The 21840-nt window shown below is 40.7% G+C and overlaps 1 protein-coding gene across 3 annotated transcripts in view; it reads left to right on the top strand.

Annotated features, from left to right (window-relative positions):
• UNC5C (unc-5 netrin receptor C) overlaps nt 1-21840 on the top strand; it is a 303622-nt gene that overhangs the window by 219412 nt on the left and 62370 nt on the right. For all 3 annotated transcript variants that reach the window (XM_081924880.1, XM_081924881.1, XM_081924879.1), the window contains exon 4: nt 11593-11696. In XM_081924880.1, coding sequence (XP_081781006.1) covers nt 11593-11696 — 104 coding nt within the window. The remainder of the gene's footprint in view (nt 1-11592; nt 11697-21840) is intronic.

Genomic DNA, 21840 nt, shown 5'->3' with positions numbered 1-21840 from the left:
GATTCTATTCACATTGATCTACTAAACTCAGAATGCACATGTAGCAGTCTCTCTCTTGGCCTCTCTCTCTGTGCTAGAAATATCTAGTTGAATAACAAGACAAATTGTCTTTACCCCTCCCCAAGTCAAATGCAATGTCAAGAAAAGTGCCCATAGTCAGACTAGTGGTCCTGCAAAGCCTTGTTTCGTTGTTAGTCTGTATGCCTCCACTTTCTACTTTTCTGTGCACTTGGGTGGAATTCAGTCTTGTGCTATTACAAATATTTCATGTGTGCAAGCATTTCAGCTTGTAATATGGAATGGTTCCCTCTCTGCTCCTTCTGTGCACTGTTCTAGGGGTTCTCCCAGCTTCCCACCAAGCCAGTTTCAAAGGGTGTTCAGGAAGGAGAGGGAGAAAGTCCCATTGCACAAGTAGACGTCCTTGAGCAGGGCTTCCATTGAAGTGGCTCATTAGCCATATCCTGCCCTAGATCCCTGTACTCCTGTTCTATAGGTCCATGGGCTTTGCAAGAAGGTGGGCTCTCTAAATGCTGCCCAGAGAGCACTAAAGAGCTCTGGGTGGTTTTGTTGCTGTTAAATCAAAGCAGCAGATGGTTTCCTTAAAAAGTTGAACTCTTTATCTTTAATAAACAAAAACAAAAAAACTTCCACTGCTTTGATTGGAGGAAAAAAATCTTCTGCAGAGAGCATGAAGGACTACTGCATTTTATAATGCCTGTTAGAGGGTGCTTCATTCAAACACAAAGCTAAGCTGGTCGGGGTAAAAGCTGCTAAAGTTCAAAAATATGCACAGGCAAGAATACATACCACTCTGCCTGAGACCCTTCGTCAGAGGGAACATCTCCCTAAGGGTTTACTCCTGCTCTCTGACGTTTTTGTGGGGGCTGCCCTTTACCTTTTGGCAGAAACATAGATGTATTTGGCTGTTGGCCTTTTCTAAATGTTGGGATTTTGTTGTCTCAAATTTTTGAAAATTGCATATCTTTCTTACTTGAATTTTGTATTGTGTATGGTCCTTTGGTGGTATTATTATTATTATTATTATTATTATTATTATCCCCTGCCCATCTGGCTGGGTTTCCCCAGCCACTCTGGGCAGATTACAGAATATAAGGGGACTTTTTGAGTCTTTTTGGCTGAAGGCAGCATAGAAATGAATTCCAACAATGTATTTATACACATGAGTGTATGTTACAGATGAAGCCAAAGACCAACTATGCATTTCCCTCCCACCCCTAGGTTGTGGCCTGAATACCATATGCCACAGAAATAAATATATGAATAATAATTGAAGAAACTGTGAGTGGGGAGAGAAGCTTTACAAACATAATTGGGTTGTGTACACGCAGTTTTCTCCTATGAGTCAGGTCAGGAATATTATCCTCATATGTCTAATGCCTTGTTTTGACCAGACCAGACCATGTACCGTATTTTTCTGTGTATTAGATGCCCCCATGTATAAGACACCCCCTACTTTTGGAGACTCCAAATTAAGAAAACACCCCTCAGCACTACCCGTATATAAAACAAACCCCAATTTTAAACCTAATTTTTTGCTTTTAAAAAACCTAGTCTTATACATGGAAAAATACGGTAATCTGCAATCTATTTGTTCCAGAGGAAAGCTACTAATGTAAATGGACTGCAGTCAGTATAGTGTGAATGCAGAAAGTAGTGGGAGAAAAAAAATAATACTTTTATTCTACATCTCACTTGCCTAGGGATTTTTTCATTTTTAATAAGTACTATTATGAAGAGTGTTATGTTTGGCAGGAGGAAAGATAAACATAAAATGCTCAGTTTGCCTCTACTTTCCTTTAATGGCTGCTTCTGGCGATTTCCGGACAAGCCAAACTGTACTACCATGACAGAATTAGTGCTTTTTAGTAAAAAATAGTGATGTTTAGGTAGTCATTTCATAGCATGAAATTCAGGGTGGTGCCAGCTGCTATAAACAGAATCATCATTTGTGGGTCGCCCCACACATGGCGTCAGTACATTCCTCCCAAAATTGTTTTCTGGACATGTGATGAGTATACAGTTAGGGAATGAGCCAGTGAGTAACCCATACAGGGAATCAGACTTTATGCTAATGTTCATCATAAGCTAACTTCAATAGTCTATTTTTAGGGGGAGGGGAATATATAGATATTTACTTGCCTCCAACTGTGACATTATTTTTCTTTTTTAAATTAAAAGGACTCTCTTCTTGGCAGCTTGCTGTCTTCCATGGTAAACATTTTGTGCTGTGTTGGGTTGGGTTGGGTTGAGTTCACTAATTCATGGATAATAGTAATGTGTAAAATATATACTAACTGTAAGATTATTTGGGGAGGGGGGGCAATTCAAATTAAAGTCTCCCGCACATCTCTCGCTGGATCTGTTTGTCCTCAGAAACCTAGCAATTTAATTTCCACATCGGCTAACTGCGTGATAGTGAAAGAGGAAGCTTATTTCAGGAAGCTGAATATCAGCTAATGATGACCTAGTTTACTCCCTTACTATTCTAAGCAGCACCTGGTCAGGTTGTGTTGAAAGGGTGCTAGCAACATCTTCAAATACTGAGACTTGAAACAGATATTCTACAGTGACCGTTGCTTTAAAAAGGAAAACAAGGAAGGGGTGTGTCAGAAACGCTTTCACAAAATGACTAACAAAATTCAGTAATTCTAAATTAATTCATGTCAAAAGAGCAATCCAGTCTACTTCTGGGACATCATTAGGACTGCAAAGTCCATTGTCATTGTCAGTTTATTTGCATATTGCATTTTCTGCTAGTAAATCTGTGCTCAAAGCAGTTTTCAGAAAAAATAAATAAATTTAAATACAGTACTGTAATACAATAACAATACGTAAGTATAATAATACATGCAAAACAATACGTAAGTATAATAATACATGCAAAATCATTGCAACACAACACTTATAATTAGTAAACAAATAACAGTTCATTTTAACATATATAAACATTGAACAAAGCATAGAGCTTACTAATAGGTCAAGTCAAAATACATTGCACCATTTCTTCCAAAGAAGTTCAGGGTGGGGTAATGATCCTTTGAGCTGTCGGACTAATGATCCTTAACTTATGCAGTTCAAGGCCCCACCTTCTTCCATCATCCTAGTCCATGACACTTTTCGTACTGAGTTGCATATCTTCTGCTTTGCAGTTCATTGTGCATTCCTTCCAACCTGCCTTTCCTTTACTCAAATCCCGACCTTCTCCCCACCCCCCGAAAGCTTGTAAAAAAAGCACACTGCAAACCTCTATCAAATGTATGGTTGTGAAAATGAGCTACAAGGTTTTAAAATTCTGTCCGTTCTTTTGGATGATCTAGAAAATTAAATAAATATATCTTTATAGTGTATATTGAAATCAAATCAAGAGTAGCTAAAAAAATGCCTTTTGAACGAAGATATCAATATTACCTTACTTTTCCGTGTATAAGACTAGGGTTTTTTTTACTTTAAAATAAGGTTAAAAATCTGGGGGTGTCTTATACACAGGAGAGTCTTATACACGGAAAAACATGGTACTTAAAATATTTGTTGTTACTAGACTCAATTTAAAGACATATTTTTTCCAGCAGATTTATTCTAACCTCCCCCTTTCCCAGAAGTTTGTCTTAGTAAAAGGAAGTTTAAGGAGTAGCTTGCATTCATGGATAAGAAAGGTGTGACAGTATAAAGTGGGAAGGCTTTTCTGATTGATTAGTCTTCCTTTCAGGAAAAAAATAACTTTCCCCCCCAAAGAATTAGTAATTACATGTTCAATATTGACACTCAACATTCTGCTGACACTATTCTGCAGTCCAGTGCTTATATGTTATCTTTTCTGAAGTTGATTTTCATATCCCTGTCTTTATAATGCAGACCATGTTGTGAGGACAAAGATTGATGGGCAGCAGAAGATTATATAGCAGCATATTAAAATAATAAGGCAAAGTCAATGAGATAAACTAATAATGAAGGGTAAAGAACAATAGACTTACTAAATTTCCATAGTGCCTAAATGACTACAGTCGACGGTCCCTGCCTGGTGTTGCTGCTGCCACACTAAACATTTCATTTCTTACAAATGTAAAAGGAGTATTATGTGACACCTGTAACAGACCCAGTTCTGCAGATCAAATCTGCTAAGTGGGCATATATGAGGTAAAGTCATATCACAAGTAAACTGATCCCAAGCTGTTAAGGGCTCTATATACTAATTGTAATAGTACTAATTGTGAACTTGATCCAGTAGCAAATTGGCAGCCAGTACAGGGCTCCAAGCAGAGGTGTTATATGTTGATGGGGTTTCACTCCTGCATGCAATCGTGCTGCAGCTTTCTGCACTAACTGCATCTTTCAGATCAAGCTCAAGATATGCCCCACATAGAGCAGAAATCCAATCTTGAAGTATCTCGACTATCTCTTTCACAATACCTGTTGATGTAAGGATAGAGGATAAATTGGGTTCTGAGTGGGGAAGCATGACAGAACAATTAACATGTTACGGAATATGCCCCCCCCCCAAATAAACCCAACTAGTCTGGATGCAACCTTAGTTATCACAGTGTTGGATTCTTTAGGATTTTTTTCTTCATTCTAAATTTGGTGTATGCGAACTCTTTTGATCAATAATGCAAGTAGACATTTGTGTTTAATAACTATCAAACATCTGTGTATGGTATTATCTCAGTCAATATGCCTACAGCTAAAGAAAGCAGAGCAAAGTTATCAGTTCAATCAACTGACGTAATGAGAGCAGAAAATTCTTCTAAAGAAAATGTTATTAAGGGGTTGTTAGAAAACTGGAAAAGATTCCTGATCCCATAAGCTACAGACACAACAATAATCCCTACCTCAAAGATTTCAGACTGGGATACCAAGTTAGTATATGATGGTTGATTGTCTCCTGCTAGATTCCATTTTAAGTAGCCTTTCTCAGCTGAGATGAATTCAAACTGGAAAAGATTCCTGATCCCATAAGCTACAGACACAACAATAATCCCTACCTCAAAGATTTCAGACTGGGATACCAAGTTAGTATTTGATTGTTGATTGTCTCCTGCTAGATTCCATTTTAAGTAGCCTTTCTCAGCTGAGATGAATTCAAACTTGCTCTGATTACTCTTTAATGAACACTGGTAAACAACAGACTAATTTACTCAAACAATAAGAATGGAAGTGGGGGGGGGGCTGCATTCATAGTGAGATGTTCATGGAACAAGTGAAAAGTGGTGTCTTCTGTTTAAAATAAGCAAAGGAGAACAGCCAACAACTGACTTTCCAGACTTCGCCAATGGATCTCTAATAATATTCTTCTTTTTAATTGGCGATCACTCGTAGCCAAGTAACATTGTCTTCCATAAACACAGTTTTAACAATGAGTCCGTATGTGACTGTGATATTTATAAATACATGACCATTTATGAAAAGAGGAAGGAAGGAAGGAAGGAAGGAAGGAAGGAAGGAAGGAAGGAAGGAAGGAAGGAAGGAAGGAAGGAAGGAATTGAGAGAGAGAAAGGTTATCTGAGAATTTGTGGTCCAACAACTGGGCAGGCAGCTGAAAAAGCTTATGTGCTATCCATCATTTGGCAGGGATCACCTGTGTATGCTGTTCAGGGCTTTAAAAGAAGAAGGGATATACCCAGCCATAGACATAACTGGAGATGATTACTTGTTCAAAACAGCCATGTATTGAACTGCATTTTAAGTTAACCATGCATTTTAAGTTAACATGGTTAACTTAAATAACCAAATTGACACTTGAATAATAGCAAGGGGTGGTGGTGGATGATTCTCACTGCTTGTGCAAATTCAGTACAGTAATATTCTTTCCCATCACTGCCCCTTCCGAACAATACGGACTTTGACTTCAGTAGGACTATGTACAATTTTGGATTTCTGATAAGTATAGCAGCTAGTAGTGGTGGCTGCTTGTATGTCACACACAAAAAATCTGCCCAGAAGATAGGATTATAGATAATCCATTATAAATAAAGTTGTTGTCCCGTCCCCCCGCCATGCCCCCCCCCAAAAACCCTACTGGAATCTTGACTTCCATTATGCATGTGCTTAAAAGAATGTGAATAAATTCATACTATAAGCTTCTTGGGTCTTTAAAGTTATTTTCTTGAAATCAAGTGTAGAAAATGGAGCTTAAACGCCATCAGTTTGCTTTAAATCAAAGTTTCAGTCAAAGAAAAATGCATATAAAAGCCCTTCTTGTTTTCTGTAGACTCCTGCTATGTTTGTTTTAGAGGGAAAGTCCTAGGTAGAATTACTGAAAAGGGCATATGAGAGGAATAAGGAGTCTTTAAGGTCTACCAAGGGCAAAAATCCATCTTTCTCTGACAGTAATGCACCATTCTTCAGTATGTTCCTGGTTTACATTTAATTCCTAGCTGACAAGTGTCCGTTTTTCATGCCTATTCATTAGTCACCCTTGCATTAGCACTGCCTTGAAGGCATCTCACCTGCCTCTTATCACATTTCGTGCAAAATGATAAAAGATATCCTTTAAGTTTTACCCACAACCCCCTTCCATCACAGTGAAGTCCAGCCAAAAAAATAAAATAAAATAATACAGGAGGAGATTAAGTGGCAATTTTGCACAAAGGGGAATTCCTTGTGGACTATGAATTTAAAGAGGAAATGATGTTGGGAAGTAAAGTGTGAGAAAAAATCACATAGAGGTGGAATATTTTCAGAAAGTTAAATATTGAATCCACACAGTGTTTAAGATTTCAGAAAATTACAAGGACACAAGGAACCTTAAGAGGAGGAGGAGAGGCCAGTACTCAGTAACATATAATAATTTGCTGTCCTCCAGATGTTGTCAGACTGCAACTGGGGCTCATGGGAGTTGTAGTCCAATGACATCCAAAGGACACCAGGTTGAGTAACATTGCACTACATGCTTTCCTTTCTAAACCCTCAGAGTTGGTCCCTGGTATTTTACAATGTGATTGATCTCCATTAATTGGGCTAAAATGAAGCCCTCCCCAAAACAGGGGGAATCCCAGCCAGTCTGGGTTAAACTGTCCTGGGTTAGGCAACTCTTAACTTTAAATATTTCTCTAGAGCGTCAAAATCATTAACTCTAGGGCCTTCTTCTACATTTTGACATCTGTTGATTCAAATGCAGTATTTCTGTAAATTCTGAATGTTTGTCATATCAGGTATGTTTTTTCCATGAGAATAATTTACATCTCCAAGAAGAATATAGGTTGGTGAGATATGATTGAGCTGGATATTAAGTTCCTGACTTGACTCTCTCTTTTTTTAGTATTTTAAATGAAACTTTAATTTTTGTAACTTTCTTTATTTGACTAGCTTTGAAAAGAGAGCAAAATCTTGCTGCTGTTTGAGGGATTTCAGTCACAGAGAATGGCATTCACAGAAACTCACTGTGAAATTGCCACCTGCAGCTCTGCACTCTTAGAAGCACAGCCGCTTTTAGCTTACAGATGCTTGCTGTGCATCCAGCGCTGAGAAGGGACTTTGCTTTTTCTCGTTCAACTGTAATCTGAATGTAGCAAGCCACACAGGAAGCTGTACAGAAGGAGAGTCAACAGGCTTCTGATGAATGTATAAAATAAATAAATAAGATCTGAAGGGATAGTGCTTGTCACTCATTTCTTCCGGGACACACACACCCAAAAGCCTTGTAAGTACACAAAGGGGCTAAGTGAGAGAATAATGGTGTGTTTTGAGCACTTGGAAAAACATGACAGTGTTGCAGCCTTTAGGGAAGACTTGAACTCAAGAAATGAGAACCCCATGAGACATTCGTAGTTGCACATAAACTAGTTATGTTTAAGGTTGCCATGTTCCTAAAAGTGAAAATCTGGACAAAGTTGTTGAGTTTTTTTGGAACATCTCCCAAAGAAGGTTTTTGGGCTTTGGAGGGAATTTCTAAAGCTGCTTTAAAAAAAAATCACCCTACTTGCCATACGTCTGGGTTCCCCCGGACATTTCGCCGATTTAGAAGAAATCCACCGTTTTTTGGCACAATTCCCAGAAAACCTGGACATATGGCAGGTCTAGCAATGTATGATTTACCTGTGCTTTCCCACATCTTTTTTATACCCCAAAGGAACTGGTTGGCATTTTCTTTTTTCTTTTCTTTTCTTTGCATCCTTGTAGTTGCTGTGTGGAAAACAGACGGCATCGCTAACCTGCATCCGTCTGGATTAGAAATATAGTAGTGGAAACATAGCTCTAAGTACACAAAAGGAAGTATCCAACAGAATGTAAGAGCTCTGCTGCCTTGTAAACACACAATTATATCCTTCTTGAAAAGGGGGGAGCATTCTTTACTTTGATAGTCTCTAATGGCTGTTTTAAGGGCATTAGAGTCTATTATGTCAGGGTCTGTAGTTAAGAGTACTTTTAGTTTGTAGATCATTGACCCAGTGAAGCATAATGGTGCCTTTTCAAGTGTTAGTGCATTTCAGGTCACTATGATGGACATAAAGAGGAAATGGGAGTGGAGAGTTTGGAATCATTAAATTCTCCTGAAGGGCTGGTAGGAAAGGGGATTCATCTGTGCTGCCTTTTCCCATTATAATGAACAGGATTTAGCTTGCTGGGAAGCAGCAAAAACAAATTATCAGTATTACGAGTTAATGAAGCTGCCTGCAGAATTGTGCTTTCATAAACAAAACGTGTTATGAGCAGAGAGGATCATGATTTAAAAGGTTGGTGCATTAACATCAGGCCTAAATTAATGCTTCGTTGGGTACATGGGGAAAAGTAAAACAAACTCCAGGGAACACGCTTGGATTATTATCTGTTTCTAGCACACCACCGCTTCTCTCACTGCAGTAACCTGGAATGGTTGCAGTTTATTATCTGTCCATGATCTGTTGCTGTAGCTGTGTGCTGCTGCAGCCAATACTCCGTTTTTCCTTCTTGCCACCTCATGTTTAATATGACGGTCAGGTATAATAATAGTTGCATCTATAAAAATGCAGATTATATGGAGGTAGTACAGGGCTGGCAGCAATAGTGGCCTGTGAGGTGGCGCAGATGGGACTTGGTTGCTCTCCTGGCTTCCCAACACAGCGGGTTGCTGGTGCTTACCCAACAGAGAGTAGGTGTGGGGAGATTGGTTGTCAAGCGGGCACCTACTTCATCGAATCATATAATTGAAGAGTTGGAAGGATCATCTAGTCCAACACTCTGTTATGCAGGAAACTTTTGTCCAACATGGCATGCAAGAGTCCCATGCTCTACTGACTGAGCTATCCTGAGTATTAAGTGATTAATTTGGAAACATGAAGGCACCACCTGGATATGAACCTAGGCCCTTTGAGATACTAAAATGGGTGCCCTTTTTGCAGAAACACAGGGGATGGGCAAAGGCATTCCCTGTAACAGTTCCAAAAATGTGGAACTCTCTCCCATAAAGGTGTGTCAGGCACCCTCATTATGGTTTCTGTCATTTGCTGAAAATGCACCCTGGTCTTTGTCAGATTCAGGTAGGTAGCCATGTTGATCTGACACAGTCAAAATAAATTTTAAAATTTTTTAAAATTGTCCAGTAGCACCTTAGAGACCAACTAAGTTTGTTCTGGGTAAGAAGTGTGCATGCACACAAAAGCTTATACCCAGAGCAAACTTACCTGGTCTTTGTCAGTTATGATTTGGATGAACTATGCCTCTAAAACTTGCTGAGAATCCCTGGTGGGCAGAGGGCTGTTGCACAAGCAGGTCCTGCTTGTGGACTTCCCAAAGGCATCCGGTTGGCCACTGTGAGAACAGGATGCTGGACTAGATGGGGCATACAGCTGGCTTATCTACTGTCATGGTGTTGTGTGTAGTTTTTGTGGGACCACCTCTGTTCTTCTTTGGTTTGGTTTGAATTATTTTATTGGTACCTTATGGTGAAGGACAGGTAATAAATCTTTCAAATGGATAAATAATAAAACTCTGGCTATGGGGCCATGTCCTCTGCTGAATCTCTGGGCAGCACACCATCTTAGAGAGCAGAAAGCATGTCATGTGGCGCACAAAGTGCTGCCCTCCTCAAACAAATGTTGCAGAATAACAGTGGTGGCAGCATGTTTCACATGAGCAGATAAAAAATGTGAACATGCCTAGTACCTGCTGGAGTGCTTGACATGGGTTGCCTGCCTGTGGGTCTGCTCACTCAGTGAACCACCTTTTCCAACAGTGCTGTCTTGTGACGTGTTGGGACAATATGTGTTTATGAGTCTTGCTGAGTCCAGGCCAGCAATAACAAAGCACCAGTGCCTCTGGGACAATGGCTTTGGAGGGCGAGAATAGATGAGGGGGCTGTCCCCAGCACCTGCCATCTCAGGCAGCTGCCTCACTCTGCCTAATGGTTGGCCCATCCCCAAGACAACAGATCACCCCTACACTGTTTTTTAATACAAGCCATGTCCCTTTGAACCCAGCAGAAAAGTGACTACAGAGCTCAGTGATTCTACTTCCCACTTGTGTTTTAAAAGTCCCATAATTTAGCAGACTAGAATAGATCAGATTGTTTATTGTCAAATATGGAAATCAATCTAACATATACATATAAATGATGGTCAACCTTAGGTAAATGGACCAAGTAGCAAGTAAAGTACCAAACTCAACAACTAGGAATATTACTGCTATCTGTTGCAAGGTGATAATTGTATTAGGGTACTTGAAGATAGGGTAAGGAGCAGGTGCTGAACGTCCAAAGGACTTTCTGGAATCTTTTCCCTCACACACTAATACAATGCACTCTTGAACTTGATACTTTGTGATTTAGATGTTTCTATAATATGTAATTTTATTTCCCCTAGAAAACATTTCTGTTATAGAGAACCTAAACAGATTTTGCACTGCTTCAGCATTCCTGTGGGTTGCCAGTGGGCTCAGTTGAAAGAAGTAATCTAATGGCTAGGAGTCCTTAGGTCATCTGTTTGCTAACTGTGATGTGTGCCCATCAACCTGCAATCAGTGCATTATGGATTAATGCCAACAAAGCAAGATGGCATTGGGCCATGTCAGCAGATGATCGAGGAAGTACTATCAGTGACTTCATAATCGGCTAAGAAATCATTTCCAATTTGATTCCCAAAACAAATTAGAGAACAAGCATTCAAATCTTCAGTTGCCCTGGAAAATAATAAATAGTGTCTGTCATGGGCAAGATTACCACACACTTCATGTTATCTGCATCTATATAAAAACTGAGAGTCTGCCACACTCTGCTGTGGCCAAAAAAAACTGCACCTATGATCAGACAATGAAAATATTCAGTTCTAAACAATGACTTAATTTTAAAACAACAGGTGATGTCGGAAAGCAGATTTAACCGTCAACCTGAGATAGTTCCTCAGTCTCTCATGGTCTTACCATCTACTTTCTCCCACATACATGGTAACTGCCATTCATTACAGCAGTGAGGGCAAAACATGTCTTCCATCATTGGCATTGTGTAGTCCAGCTCTCAATAACCAAATATCACAAGAGGGTACAGTGGTGACAAAATAGGAGACCTCTTTCCATGTCCACACCGCAGCCATCATTACAATGCACTTTCCAAAGCTAGAATAAACACTACAGTGAAATACTTTTGGTCTTCTTTTTTCACCCTAGATCTTCGGAAGACTTTTGAGCAAGAGCCACTTGGGAAGGAAGTATCTTTGGAACAGGAAGTCCTTCTCCAGTGTCGGCCACCTGAAGGAATCCCAGTTGCTGAGGTGAGTGGCAACAGCTTTTCTTACGGGAGGGAAGTAAAGGGAGGGGGAACTGACACAGTTATCCTAACTGAGGCCTAATCTGTGGCTAATGGTGCAGTGAATTAGGCGATGGCATGATAAATGGGAGGTAATGGAGATCTAACTGCCTGCTGCTGGTAGAATAGATTGATTGGGAACTGATTAATGACTTCAGAGTCAATTAGAATGCCCCACTAGGCAGAGCTACAGGCAGTTTAGTTTCATTCTTCTGCTCCCTTTTCAAGAAACAAGAACACAGCAAAATTCTATCTGTTATCTCTAAGACAAACACTGGGAAGAATTTATGAATGCATCACTGTTATCTCCCACCCAGCCATCCCTATCCTTTTCAACATGCTACTATTGTGACAACGGGCTTTCACATACATTATTAAAAACTTTTTTTATATAAATGCTGTATTTTGTTTTACTACTACACTCGTGCATATGGCAAGTCATTCAAGCTGCATGACTATAAGAATTCACATGCTGTGATCTGATAGGAAGCTAGAAGAAAGGAAGACCATAATCCATCTTTTAATGTTCCATGTCTGTTTTACTTAATAGCAATTAAAAACTCATGGGTGGGTATTCTTTTATCTTCCTTGTGGAAGTGACCCTACCGAGAAGAGGAAAAAAGAGTCAGCGTTCAGCATGGGGACACCATCTGTGAAGAATAACCCCCTAAGTCTGGTAGTTGTGCTGATTATGGAAATGTACTGTTCCTTCTGGTTGCTGATAGTTTAAAATAAGCATTCTCCTCCTCTTCTTAGTACATAACGAGTTCCTATTTCAGCTCATAATACAAGCTGCACAGGCCACTTCTATTGTTGTTGTGTTCCGCTGGATCACCAAGCAGCTGCCATCTCTCTGGGAGAGTTTATTATGTTTAATTCACCTATTTCAGAATGTGGCCCTTATTTTTCCCATCTGCCAAATTAAAAGTCATGCCAACTTGCTAAAAGACAAGTAAGGATTGTTTAGTATGAAGCTGCTTGGCGTGTGCTTTGATGGTTGATTTCTTGTGAGGCTCTACAGGCTACCTGAGCCTTACTCTGAAACTACACATCACAGTTCCAGCAAAACTGTGGGCAAGCAACTGAATAAAATAATATATGATTAATTCTGTTTTACTCCCATATTTTCTTTCTTTGCTTTCTTATTTCCTGGGGCATGAGAAGGAGGAGGAATAATAATTCAGTGGAAAGATGAGCTGACTTCTAATAAGCCAGCTTTGCAGTGGCCATGGTGTACTAATCAGCTGATATTCCTTTGCCTCCAAACATCCCACCAACCAGCTGTTGCAGACAACAGAATCTGCATCAGGGCATGTCATATTGCAGATGCATGGTGGTACTTAGGGACTTCATTACCTTTGCAAGGAGCTGAGATTACTCATGACTGGTAGATTGTCTGCGTGCAGTATTACATTCCTAACACAGATCTGTACCTCCCAATATCTTAATAGCTAGGAGCAGGAAGTCTGATTATGTGCCAAAGATAGAGGGGAAAACAGCATGATGAGTAGACAGGAAGCTTTCACTTTTGTTGTGCATAGCCTGCCAAGAAATATTATCATCTTTTTCCAGAAAAAGAGGGAAAAAATAGTGCCATAAATTGTTTTGTTTTTTTAATTATTTAAAAGATTGGAAAAGAAAGATGACACTCCAGATATAGAAAGTACCAAACATTTTTTACAAATGCTATAAGCTTCTAAGCACACCAGCTGACTGTGTAGAAAGCATTTTGATTTACAGTAACAACATACAAAATGGTTAGCAGTATTTCTTACTGTTTGTTTTCTCTCGACGGAGATGATGAGAAGAACCTGTGGCCCTCCAGTTGTTGCTGGACTACAACTCCCATAATCCCTGACCATTGACAATGATGGCAAGGAGTTGAAGTCTAACATGTAGAAGGCCAGAAATTCCCCATGCCTGCTCTAGACCTAATCACATTCCCGTAAAGAAGAAGAAGAGGAGGAGGAGGAGGAGGAGAAAGAGGAGGAGGAGGAGTTTGGATTTGATATCCCACCTTTCACTCCCCTTAAGGAGTCTCAAAGTGACTACCAATCTCCTTTCCCTTCCTCCCCCACAGCAAACACTCTGTGAGGTGAGTGAGGATGAGAGACTTCAGAGAAGTGTGACTAGCCCAAGGTCACCCACCAGCTGCATGTGGAGGAGTGGAGACGCGAACCCGGTTCACCAGATTACGAGTCTACCACTCTTAACCACTACACCACACTGGCCCTCTATAATATGTAAGGTCACAATTTTTCAAGCAATGAGACTCTTCTTTGATTTGCCCCTTCCCAAACACAATTTTTAAAAGGTAATTTATTCATTGACATAGTCTGTCAAATCTTCATAGCTATTCCACTCCTGAGGATAGAGAGAGAAAAATTCCTCATAAGAAGCAGATGACTAACCTAGTTTATTTATTAATTTATTAAATTTATATACTGCCCTTTATCACAAAGGTTCACAGCATGGCTCACGGAATAAAATACAAGATAAAAACACAAGTACAGTGGTACCTCGGGTTACAGACGCTTCAGGTTACAGACTCCACTAACCCAGAAATAGTACCTCAGGTTAAGAACTTCCCTTCAGGATGGGAACAGAAATCGTGGAGCAGCAGCAGGAGGCCCCATTAGCTAAAGTAGTACCTCAGGTTAAAAACAGTTTCAGGTTAAGAACAGACCTCCAGAATGAATTAAGTTCTTAACCCAAGGTACCACTGTAAACGATTAATACAAAAACAACAAAACAATACTCCCCTTCCCACAGAAACATTTGGAAGGCTGTAGAATATTACTCAGCCATAGGCCTGGTTGAAGAAGAATATTTTTGCCTGGTGCCTAAAAATATGTATTGAAAGCACCAGGTGAACCTCCCTGGAAAGAGCATTCTACAAAGGTGGACAAACAACCCCAAAAGGGGCACGACATGACGTGTCCCACCAGAGGTTCTACCTGTCCACTAACACTCCACACCCCCTGCAATGCATGAAGGGGAAGGGAATAATAATTAGTTTGAGGCAGGGTTCATCCAGGAACACATGAAGTGGTAAACAGGAGGACAGCACCTCTGAGCATGTACAGACTGCATTTCTGTCACCATTTAGTAAACAAAGTCTGTCCTAGCTGCAGAATCTGGGATGAGTTGAAGAAAGCTTCCAGGTTGGAAAACATTATTTCTACGAAAGCCCTGAGCCTTCCCATCATGTCTCGTAAAAATGCATCACAGACTGAACTCTAGAATGATCATCCCCAGAGCTGGCCTGTTAATAGCTGCCTTTTTCCAGACCATGCAACATATTAATTCACTTTGTCAAGCAGAAGAGATTGATGTCTGCAAGCTAATTGTCTGTTAAACCTATTTGTACTGCTGTCGGGGCAGACACCAATTAACACTTGGTGGGTCCCAGAGTCATCTGTGCAGTAGCTATTCTGAATAATACTGTTAATGGCTTCTGCCCACCTACCTCCCTCCACCTTACCTTGCCTTCCGACTTTTCTTTTTCTTTTTTCTTTTCTTGCTTGTTTTTGAAGCCAGGAGCGGGAGATCAAACACCCAGATTGGAGATTAGCCTAATAGAGCTTCTGTATAGACTCCTTCCAACGCTATTAAAGGAACAAAGGACCAAACACAAATGAGCATGAATACCTTAATGTGGCGTTTTACTGCTGCCACTAGCTGTAACTGGCGAGATAAAGTGATGAAAGATAACTGGGTTGGTTGAAGGATTACATGATTATTTTAATTTTGGAGATGAATGCACGCTTTGTTTAAGGCTATCCTCATTTGCTTGAAAGACTTTTAGTATAGTAGCATAGTTAACAGAGTAAGAAGTAGCTGTTGGAAGTCAGACAACTAGCTATGCCCCTGACTTCGGAAGTCAAGCCAGATAATGTATTCAACACAGTCACGTGTTACTAGTTGGTCTTATTTTATGGAAGGTGGTGGACCCTTCTTCAGTGTAGGTTTTTAAGCAGAGCTTGGATGGCCATCTGCTAGTGGTGGTTTAGTTGTGATTCCTGCATTGCAGGGGGTGGAGTGGATGATTCTTGGGGTCCCTTATAATTCTATAATTCTGTTATTTTATGGTTACATTAAATGGCTACATTTTATGGTTACCTTACCACCAAGGAGATCAAGATAGCGTACATGGTCCCCACCATTTTAACCTTGCAGCAATCCTGTGAGATGGGGTACACTGACAGACTGTGATTTTCCCAAGCTTCATGGCTCAGTAGGGATTTGCTCCCTGGTCTACCAGGTCCCAGTTCAAGACTCTAACCATTACTTCCTGTTCCACTTAGAAGAAAAGTAAACCCAATAGCCTAGCATATTTAAATGTGCACTTTTTCCATTAAAAAGTGTGTTTTTTGTCTTAAGCTGCATCACATTTGGTAAAGTGCAAAATTCAGTAGACAGCTATGTTCTGAGTTGCACTTTGGTCTGAGAAATGTAGATCAGCTCATTTCATAGAGGAAGTTGTAAACTTCTGTGTATCTGAAGAAGTGTGCATGCACACGAAAGCTCATACCAAGAACTAACTTAGTTGGTCTTTAAGGTGCTACTGGAAGGATTTTTTTTTGTTTTGTAAAGAGTTAGTTAAGAATCCCTAGTCCATCATGAAATTCTGGATAATAACAATTGGCAGGGCATATCTTATTATTCAGAAGACTGAGCTGTACAGCAGTGAAAGTGTGGGTTTGCTCTGCCTTCAGATTCCCAGACTATCCCTGCTCCTTTGACTTCCTTGCTGACTTCGCTATCTCTTTAAAGTTTGGACTGATGCATCTTAGGTCACATCCTGTGCACAGCTTCCTCCTCCTCACACTTCTATATCAAACCTCAAAATGAGAGGTCTTCTTGGATCTATCCTCAGAGAAGAAAAGACCAAGCATGTCTGCTTTGTCTTCTCTAGATTAGTTAGGTTGGAACTAGAAACCTTTTCTATTGAAGTTATGCACTTCCTATAATAAACAGCTTTATTGTTTTCTAAGTCTACAATATCTCTGTGTGTATGATTGTCACAAGTAAAGCCTACTGTGTAGCCAAATCCACAGGCCACACACTGCACTCTTCACATACCAAAGAGCTCAGTTTCAATAATTGCTTGCTTCCTCTCTGCTCTCCTTAGATGAGCCTAAAGAGCCGATTGGTCTTCAGGACTGTGCCTGTTGCATCTAGCTGCTAGCCACTCCTGAACTTCAAAGTGACCTTTTGTACAGGAAGCTACACCACTGTTTCCATTTTTCCTTCCAGCCCTTGTCCAGATGGCTGTTCTGTGTTGGTTTCCCATTATAAGGCAATGTAGAGATGCAGTTGCTTTACTTTTGTGTGAACTGTATTCTGGAGCCAGCGGGAGCTCTAGAAGCTGCCATTCCCAAGACCCAACACATAGGAGGAGCTGGCTAGCAGCCAGCTACAGTTTCTAAAAGCAGCAACAGCTCAGCTTGAGTTGAGGCTTCACTGAAACATAGCATTTGTTTGAGTGGATTGGAGTTGCAGGCCTTGTAAGAGACAGCCAAATCCAAATGAATGGGTGTGTGTTAGGAATTCTACACATTGCCCAGAAGGCCTAGAGTCAAAGCCAGATTCATTCTTCTGGGTAGCTTGGAGCCAAGAAAGGCAACAGACGATTTGTTCAGCCAATGGAAAAATCAACTCGGCATCTCTTTCACAAGTATTAGTGCAGCAGCAATCCAGCAGCTGATGAAGGAAAAGGTTAATGTTGTAGGAAGAATGGCAAAAGCAATATGACATTTCCAGTAGCTCTGGCTTTTTTCTACCAACATCACTGGTTGCTTAACCATAGTTAATGAATCTGTGTATAGCACCATGGTTAAGGGTTATGTTAGCAGGTTTTCCTTGTTAACCCAGGATCTGAAGTCAGATGATTGTTCTACCTACCCAACTCTTTCTGAATGTGGATTTTGTTATTTTCAAGAAAAATAACAATTGACTAACTGAGAGACCAGCAAGCAGCAGCAGCAACATTGTTTAAGTATTCCAAATTATGTACAGTCGAGGCCAAAAGTTGAGCCAGAGCCAGAAATAAAAGGTATATAACAATATCAGTCCACAACTGAGCATCTGTTACATCCAAAAAGTATCATGGGGGAATGGAGATTGAAGAGATATCCTTTCCTACTTCCCCTCCTAAAAGCTCAAGGTGGCATACAGAGTTCTTGCCCTCCCCATTTTATCCTCATAACAGCCCTGTGGGGTAGGTTGGACTGAGAAAAAGTGACTGGCTCAGTCAGCCAGTGAGTTTCATAGCTGGGCAGGGATTTGAGTCCTGGTCTCTCTGGTCCTTGTCCAACACTCTTTCTGCTGTGCCACACTGGCTCTACTATATTGGGGAAAAAATACACATTTCTTTTTATGACACCAAGACACATCAAATTTAAAGGTCTAGATTGTTGTCATAATATGTAAACTGGGGCAGGAGGTGCAGAAAAATGATGGCTAACTTCCTCACAGTATGTTTCTGGTCTGAACCAGATGGCACCACTAAGAATTTGTGATTCTCTTAGTTCCTTCAAAGGAAAACCTTAACACAACCTTGGGCATTGGAGTCTTAATTGAAAATGACATATAGTCTGTGGCAGTGTGGATCCATTTGTGTTGGGTTTCCAGAGTGGATGTCTTTAACAGTATTGCCCCAGTGAAGAGTGCGGTCTTAGATACTCTTTAAACAAGGCCCTACCACCAGTTGTCCTCTGGGAAAGACAAGCCTGTGTTCTCTCTTTTTTCTTTCTAGGACACATACTGATCCTTCCAAAGTAACACAGCCAAGTTATTAGCAATTAATTCATTTTCTCTTTGCTTCTACTCTTTTCAAAGATGCCCGAATCTCATTGGGAGTGAGGAACGGTCTCTGAGTGAGGCAGACTCATCAAATTAACTCCTAGCAATAAGGTTATAGATCAAACATCAGTGAGATCTAAGATTAGTTAATATGCCATAAGCAGCTAAATGAAGTTTTGCATTGGAATGTGTGATTTGCTGCACCTTCAACAAGGGGATAATTGCCTCACTAATTATAAAGGGGCTGCTTCTCCCTAAGAGTTTAATTGCAGAACATCAGCTGTAAAACTTGGTGATCCAATTGGGCTTCAAAACTGCCATTGTACTTGCTTAAATCCAGTTAGATGTGGGTGAGGGGAGGGATAGGGGGCAGTTACTGTGGTGTCGAGCAATCATATTTGCTTGTGAAGCTGGGATGAGCGTGACTCAAATTCTGCTCAGCTGGCGTTGTCTGGGCAGAAAGCTCAGAGCAGCCTGGGACTTATCCAAATATGCAGCATCAGGTGGCTGCTGTGTCTAATTGATTGTTAATATAACTGCTGTTTGCTTTGTTTGATGAGAGTGGCTCTTGTTTTTTTCTCTTTTCTTTCTCTGCCGTTATCCCTTAATTGGAACTCCTGTGTGTATGCATTTCTATGCAGGTGCTCTTGTCGCCCGGCTGTGTTTTGTATTCTGTTCAGAAAGGGGAAAGCTTTTATAAGGCGGGTGGAACGCTAGAGGGAGAGATGCCTGTGAATACTGATAGGGCAGGAAGTGGCGCTGTCACTTGCAAAGCTGTGTGACACACCTATTGTGGAGGATCATCTGGAAGGTATCAGTAGGGCAGAGAAGGCAAGGAGGTTCTGCAGAGCTGCTGTGTATGTTTCAGTAGTTACAGAGGATAAGTTCAGAAAAGGAAACCTTGGCTGCAGCTGAGGAATGGGTCACTTACCACTTTCCTGTTCTGCACACTGCTTCCTTTGCCCCACCTTCTGAAGACTTCCAGACCAGCGCTCTCAGCAACGGGTCGCAGTCTGTGCTCTTGCTAACTCAAGGCAGACAAGCAGCAGAGTAAGAGGGCAAAAGCATAGACTGAGGAGCAATGGAGGCGAGGTTGTTCCAACGCTCAGCTGGGTGACTTGAGTGGCGAAGAAGCTACAGCGCCAGAAGGGGTTTCCCCACATGAAATAAAACGAAACAGATAAGAAAGAGAGGAATAAAGGGCGAGAATCTTGGTGCTTCAAGCAACAACCTCTTTTACCTTCCACTGCCTGAAAACCCGTGTGAGATAGCACTGGGCTACTCCTTTCACTTGCCCCACTAGGCCCCCTCCTCCTGAAAGCCTCCTGCCCTTTCACCACTTTCTGTTATGAATTTCCTGGTCTGTTCAACTAGCTGCTGCCTTCCCTTGTTCCTCTCTGTTTTCTCTAAACCACCATCAGATTTTGCCATGCCTTCTTTTGCTTGGCCCTTGCTTTTGGTATATCTTTACTGGGATTTCTGCTTCATCTCCCTCTTAGGCAATTGCCTGAATCTGCTCCCTGGGTGGATGAGGGCAGGTCCCAAATCTTTGGATTTATTTGGGCCATGCTTATGTCAGGTTCCTCCATTCCAGGTTCCTTTAGGTGTGTTCACCCATGGTCCTGTAAACCAGTACAAGCTGTCTGTACACATGCACACTGTTTGTGTGAAAGAGTGTATGCTTGTTGATTTGTATAGCTCAAATACCATGTAAATAGACTGTATACTCATTGTATGTTACAAGTGAATAACTGTACAAGCAGACAGCTCACTGTGGGCAGAGAAACAGCCTGCACGCTCATTGAACATTATATGTGATGGATTAAAAGAGTACAGCTCAACTATCCAGTCTGTACACTTGTTGATATTACATGTGAAAATCTTTGAGTATACAGTTCAACTATTGTGTGCACAGATGCTCAGATTATACACTTATTGAATGTGACGTATGGACACCTTTCTTGCATGTCTCTCCTGCTTCATCGGTTCTTAACCCAGGTCCAGTTGCCTTTACCAGCTGTACTTTCTCACTGTTCCTTCCAGTAAGATCCTTTGATCAATTCCTTTTAGCTCGTTGGAAGCTGTGATGATGAAATTAATTTTAGTAACAGTTTTAACTCCCTCAATTTTTTTTAGTCTGCTGTGTTATATTTGTTAGTGTTTTAATTTGTTGTTGTCAGCTGCCTTGAGTTCTGCTGAGGAAGGATAGGATATGTGTGTGTGTGTGTGTGTGTGTGTGTGTGTGTGTGTGTGTATTTTCCCACCTGGTGGGGAAAATGGCAAATTCATGTTTATTAGAGTTAAGACAGAGCATGCTCAGCGGTTGTCCTGTTTTCCAGGATGGGTGCCAAACTGTTGCTTGTGTGAACAGATAACAAAGTAAAACCCTGTTATCATTTCATACTGTGAGGGTCGCCTCTATTATGTTGTACCTGGTGATGAGGATAAGCTGCTTCCCTGATTCTTAATATGATATAAGGAGGAGCGTGGCTGGAAAATGACTACCTATGGAATTATGAAATTGTTTGATGCTGATAGGAGGACTGGCTTGCAGCAGGCAGAAAGCACTTCATTGCTAATTATATTGATGATCACAAAAAGTGTGCAGTGCAGCTGTTTGTGGCGCAAAGACATATGGCATGGTTAGAAGCTTTGTAGCACCTGAAAAAGCCACTGCCAAACCTTTGAAGAGCTAATTGAAATTGTCTCGTATCATGATAAAGCTCGTTCCACCAGACATTGTTCAATGCTTAAGTTTAAATGCAAAATAAGGTTTCATTATATGATGTGCATGTATATTCTAGCAGGCCCAAATGATAAGCAAATCATTTTCTCCTGTGAGGAGGAGGAGTGTGCTTCTTTTAAGAATGCAACAGTCCATGATTTGTATACAGATTTATATTTTCAAAGGTTAAAAATTAAATATACGCCAAACAATCAACTGGTGTGACTTTTAAGTAGACTATGCAAAACCTAAAACTAATTTGCTTTTCCTGCCCTCAATTCATTAATTTAACATTAAACAGTTGCTCAAAATGTTCTACAGACCTGATTAGGGCCATGCAAGGGAGCCCTTGTGACAATTGTGGGTTTTTCTCCCATGCTGATGGCTGTTGGTCTCACATTTCATGTTGGGTGACATGTGGCAGGTTCCCTCAGTTAATTAGAACAAATGTGCCAATTATGTTAATATATCTTCCGATGCCAATCAGTGAATAATTAGAGACAACACATCTGTCTCCCACCAGGGAGTAGGAGAGAGTGAGCGAGAGAAAGCAGGAACTACAAGGTGCATAGTGCTC

The sequence above is a fragment of the Podarcis melisellensis genome (genome assembly GCF_964234715.1).
Source record: "Podarcis melisellensis genome assembly, chromosome: 9".
NCBI classification, from domain to species: Eukaryota; Metazoa; Chordata; class Lepidosauria; order Squamata; family Lacertidae; genus Podarcis; species Podarcis melisellensis.
The sequence above is the reverse complement of the archived record's forward strand: the minus strand, read 5'-3'. Positions and strand labels throughout refer to the sequence as shown.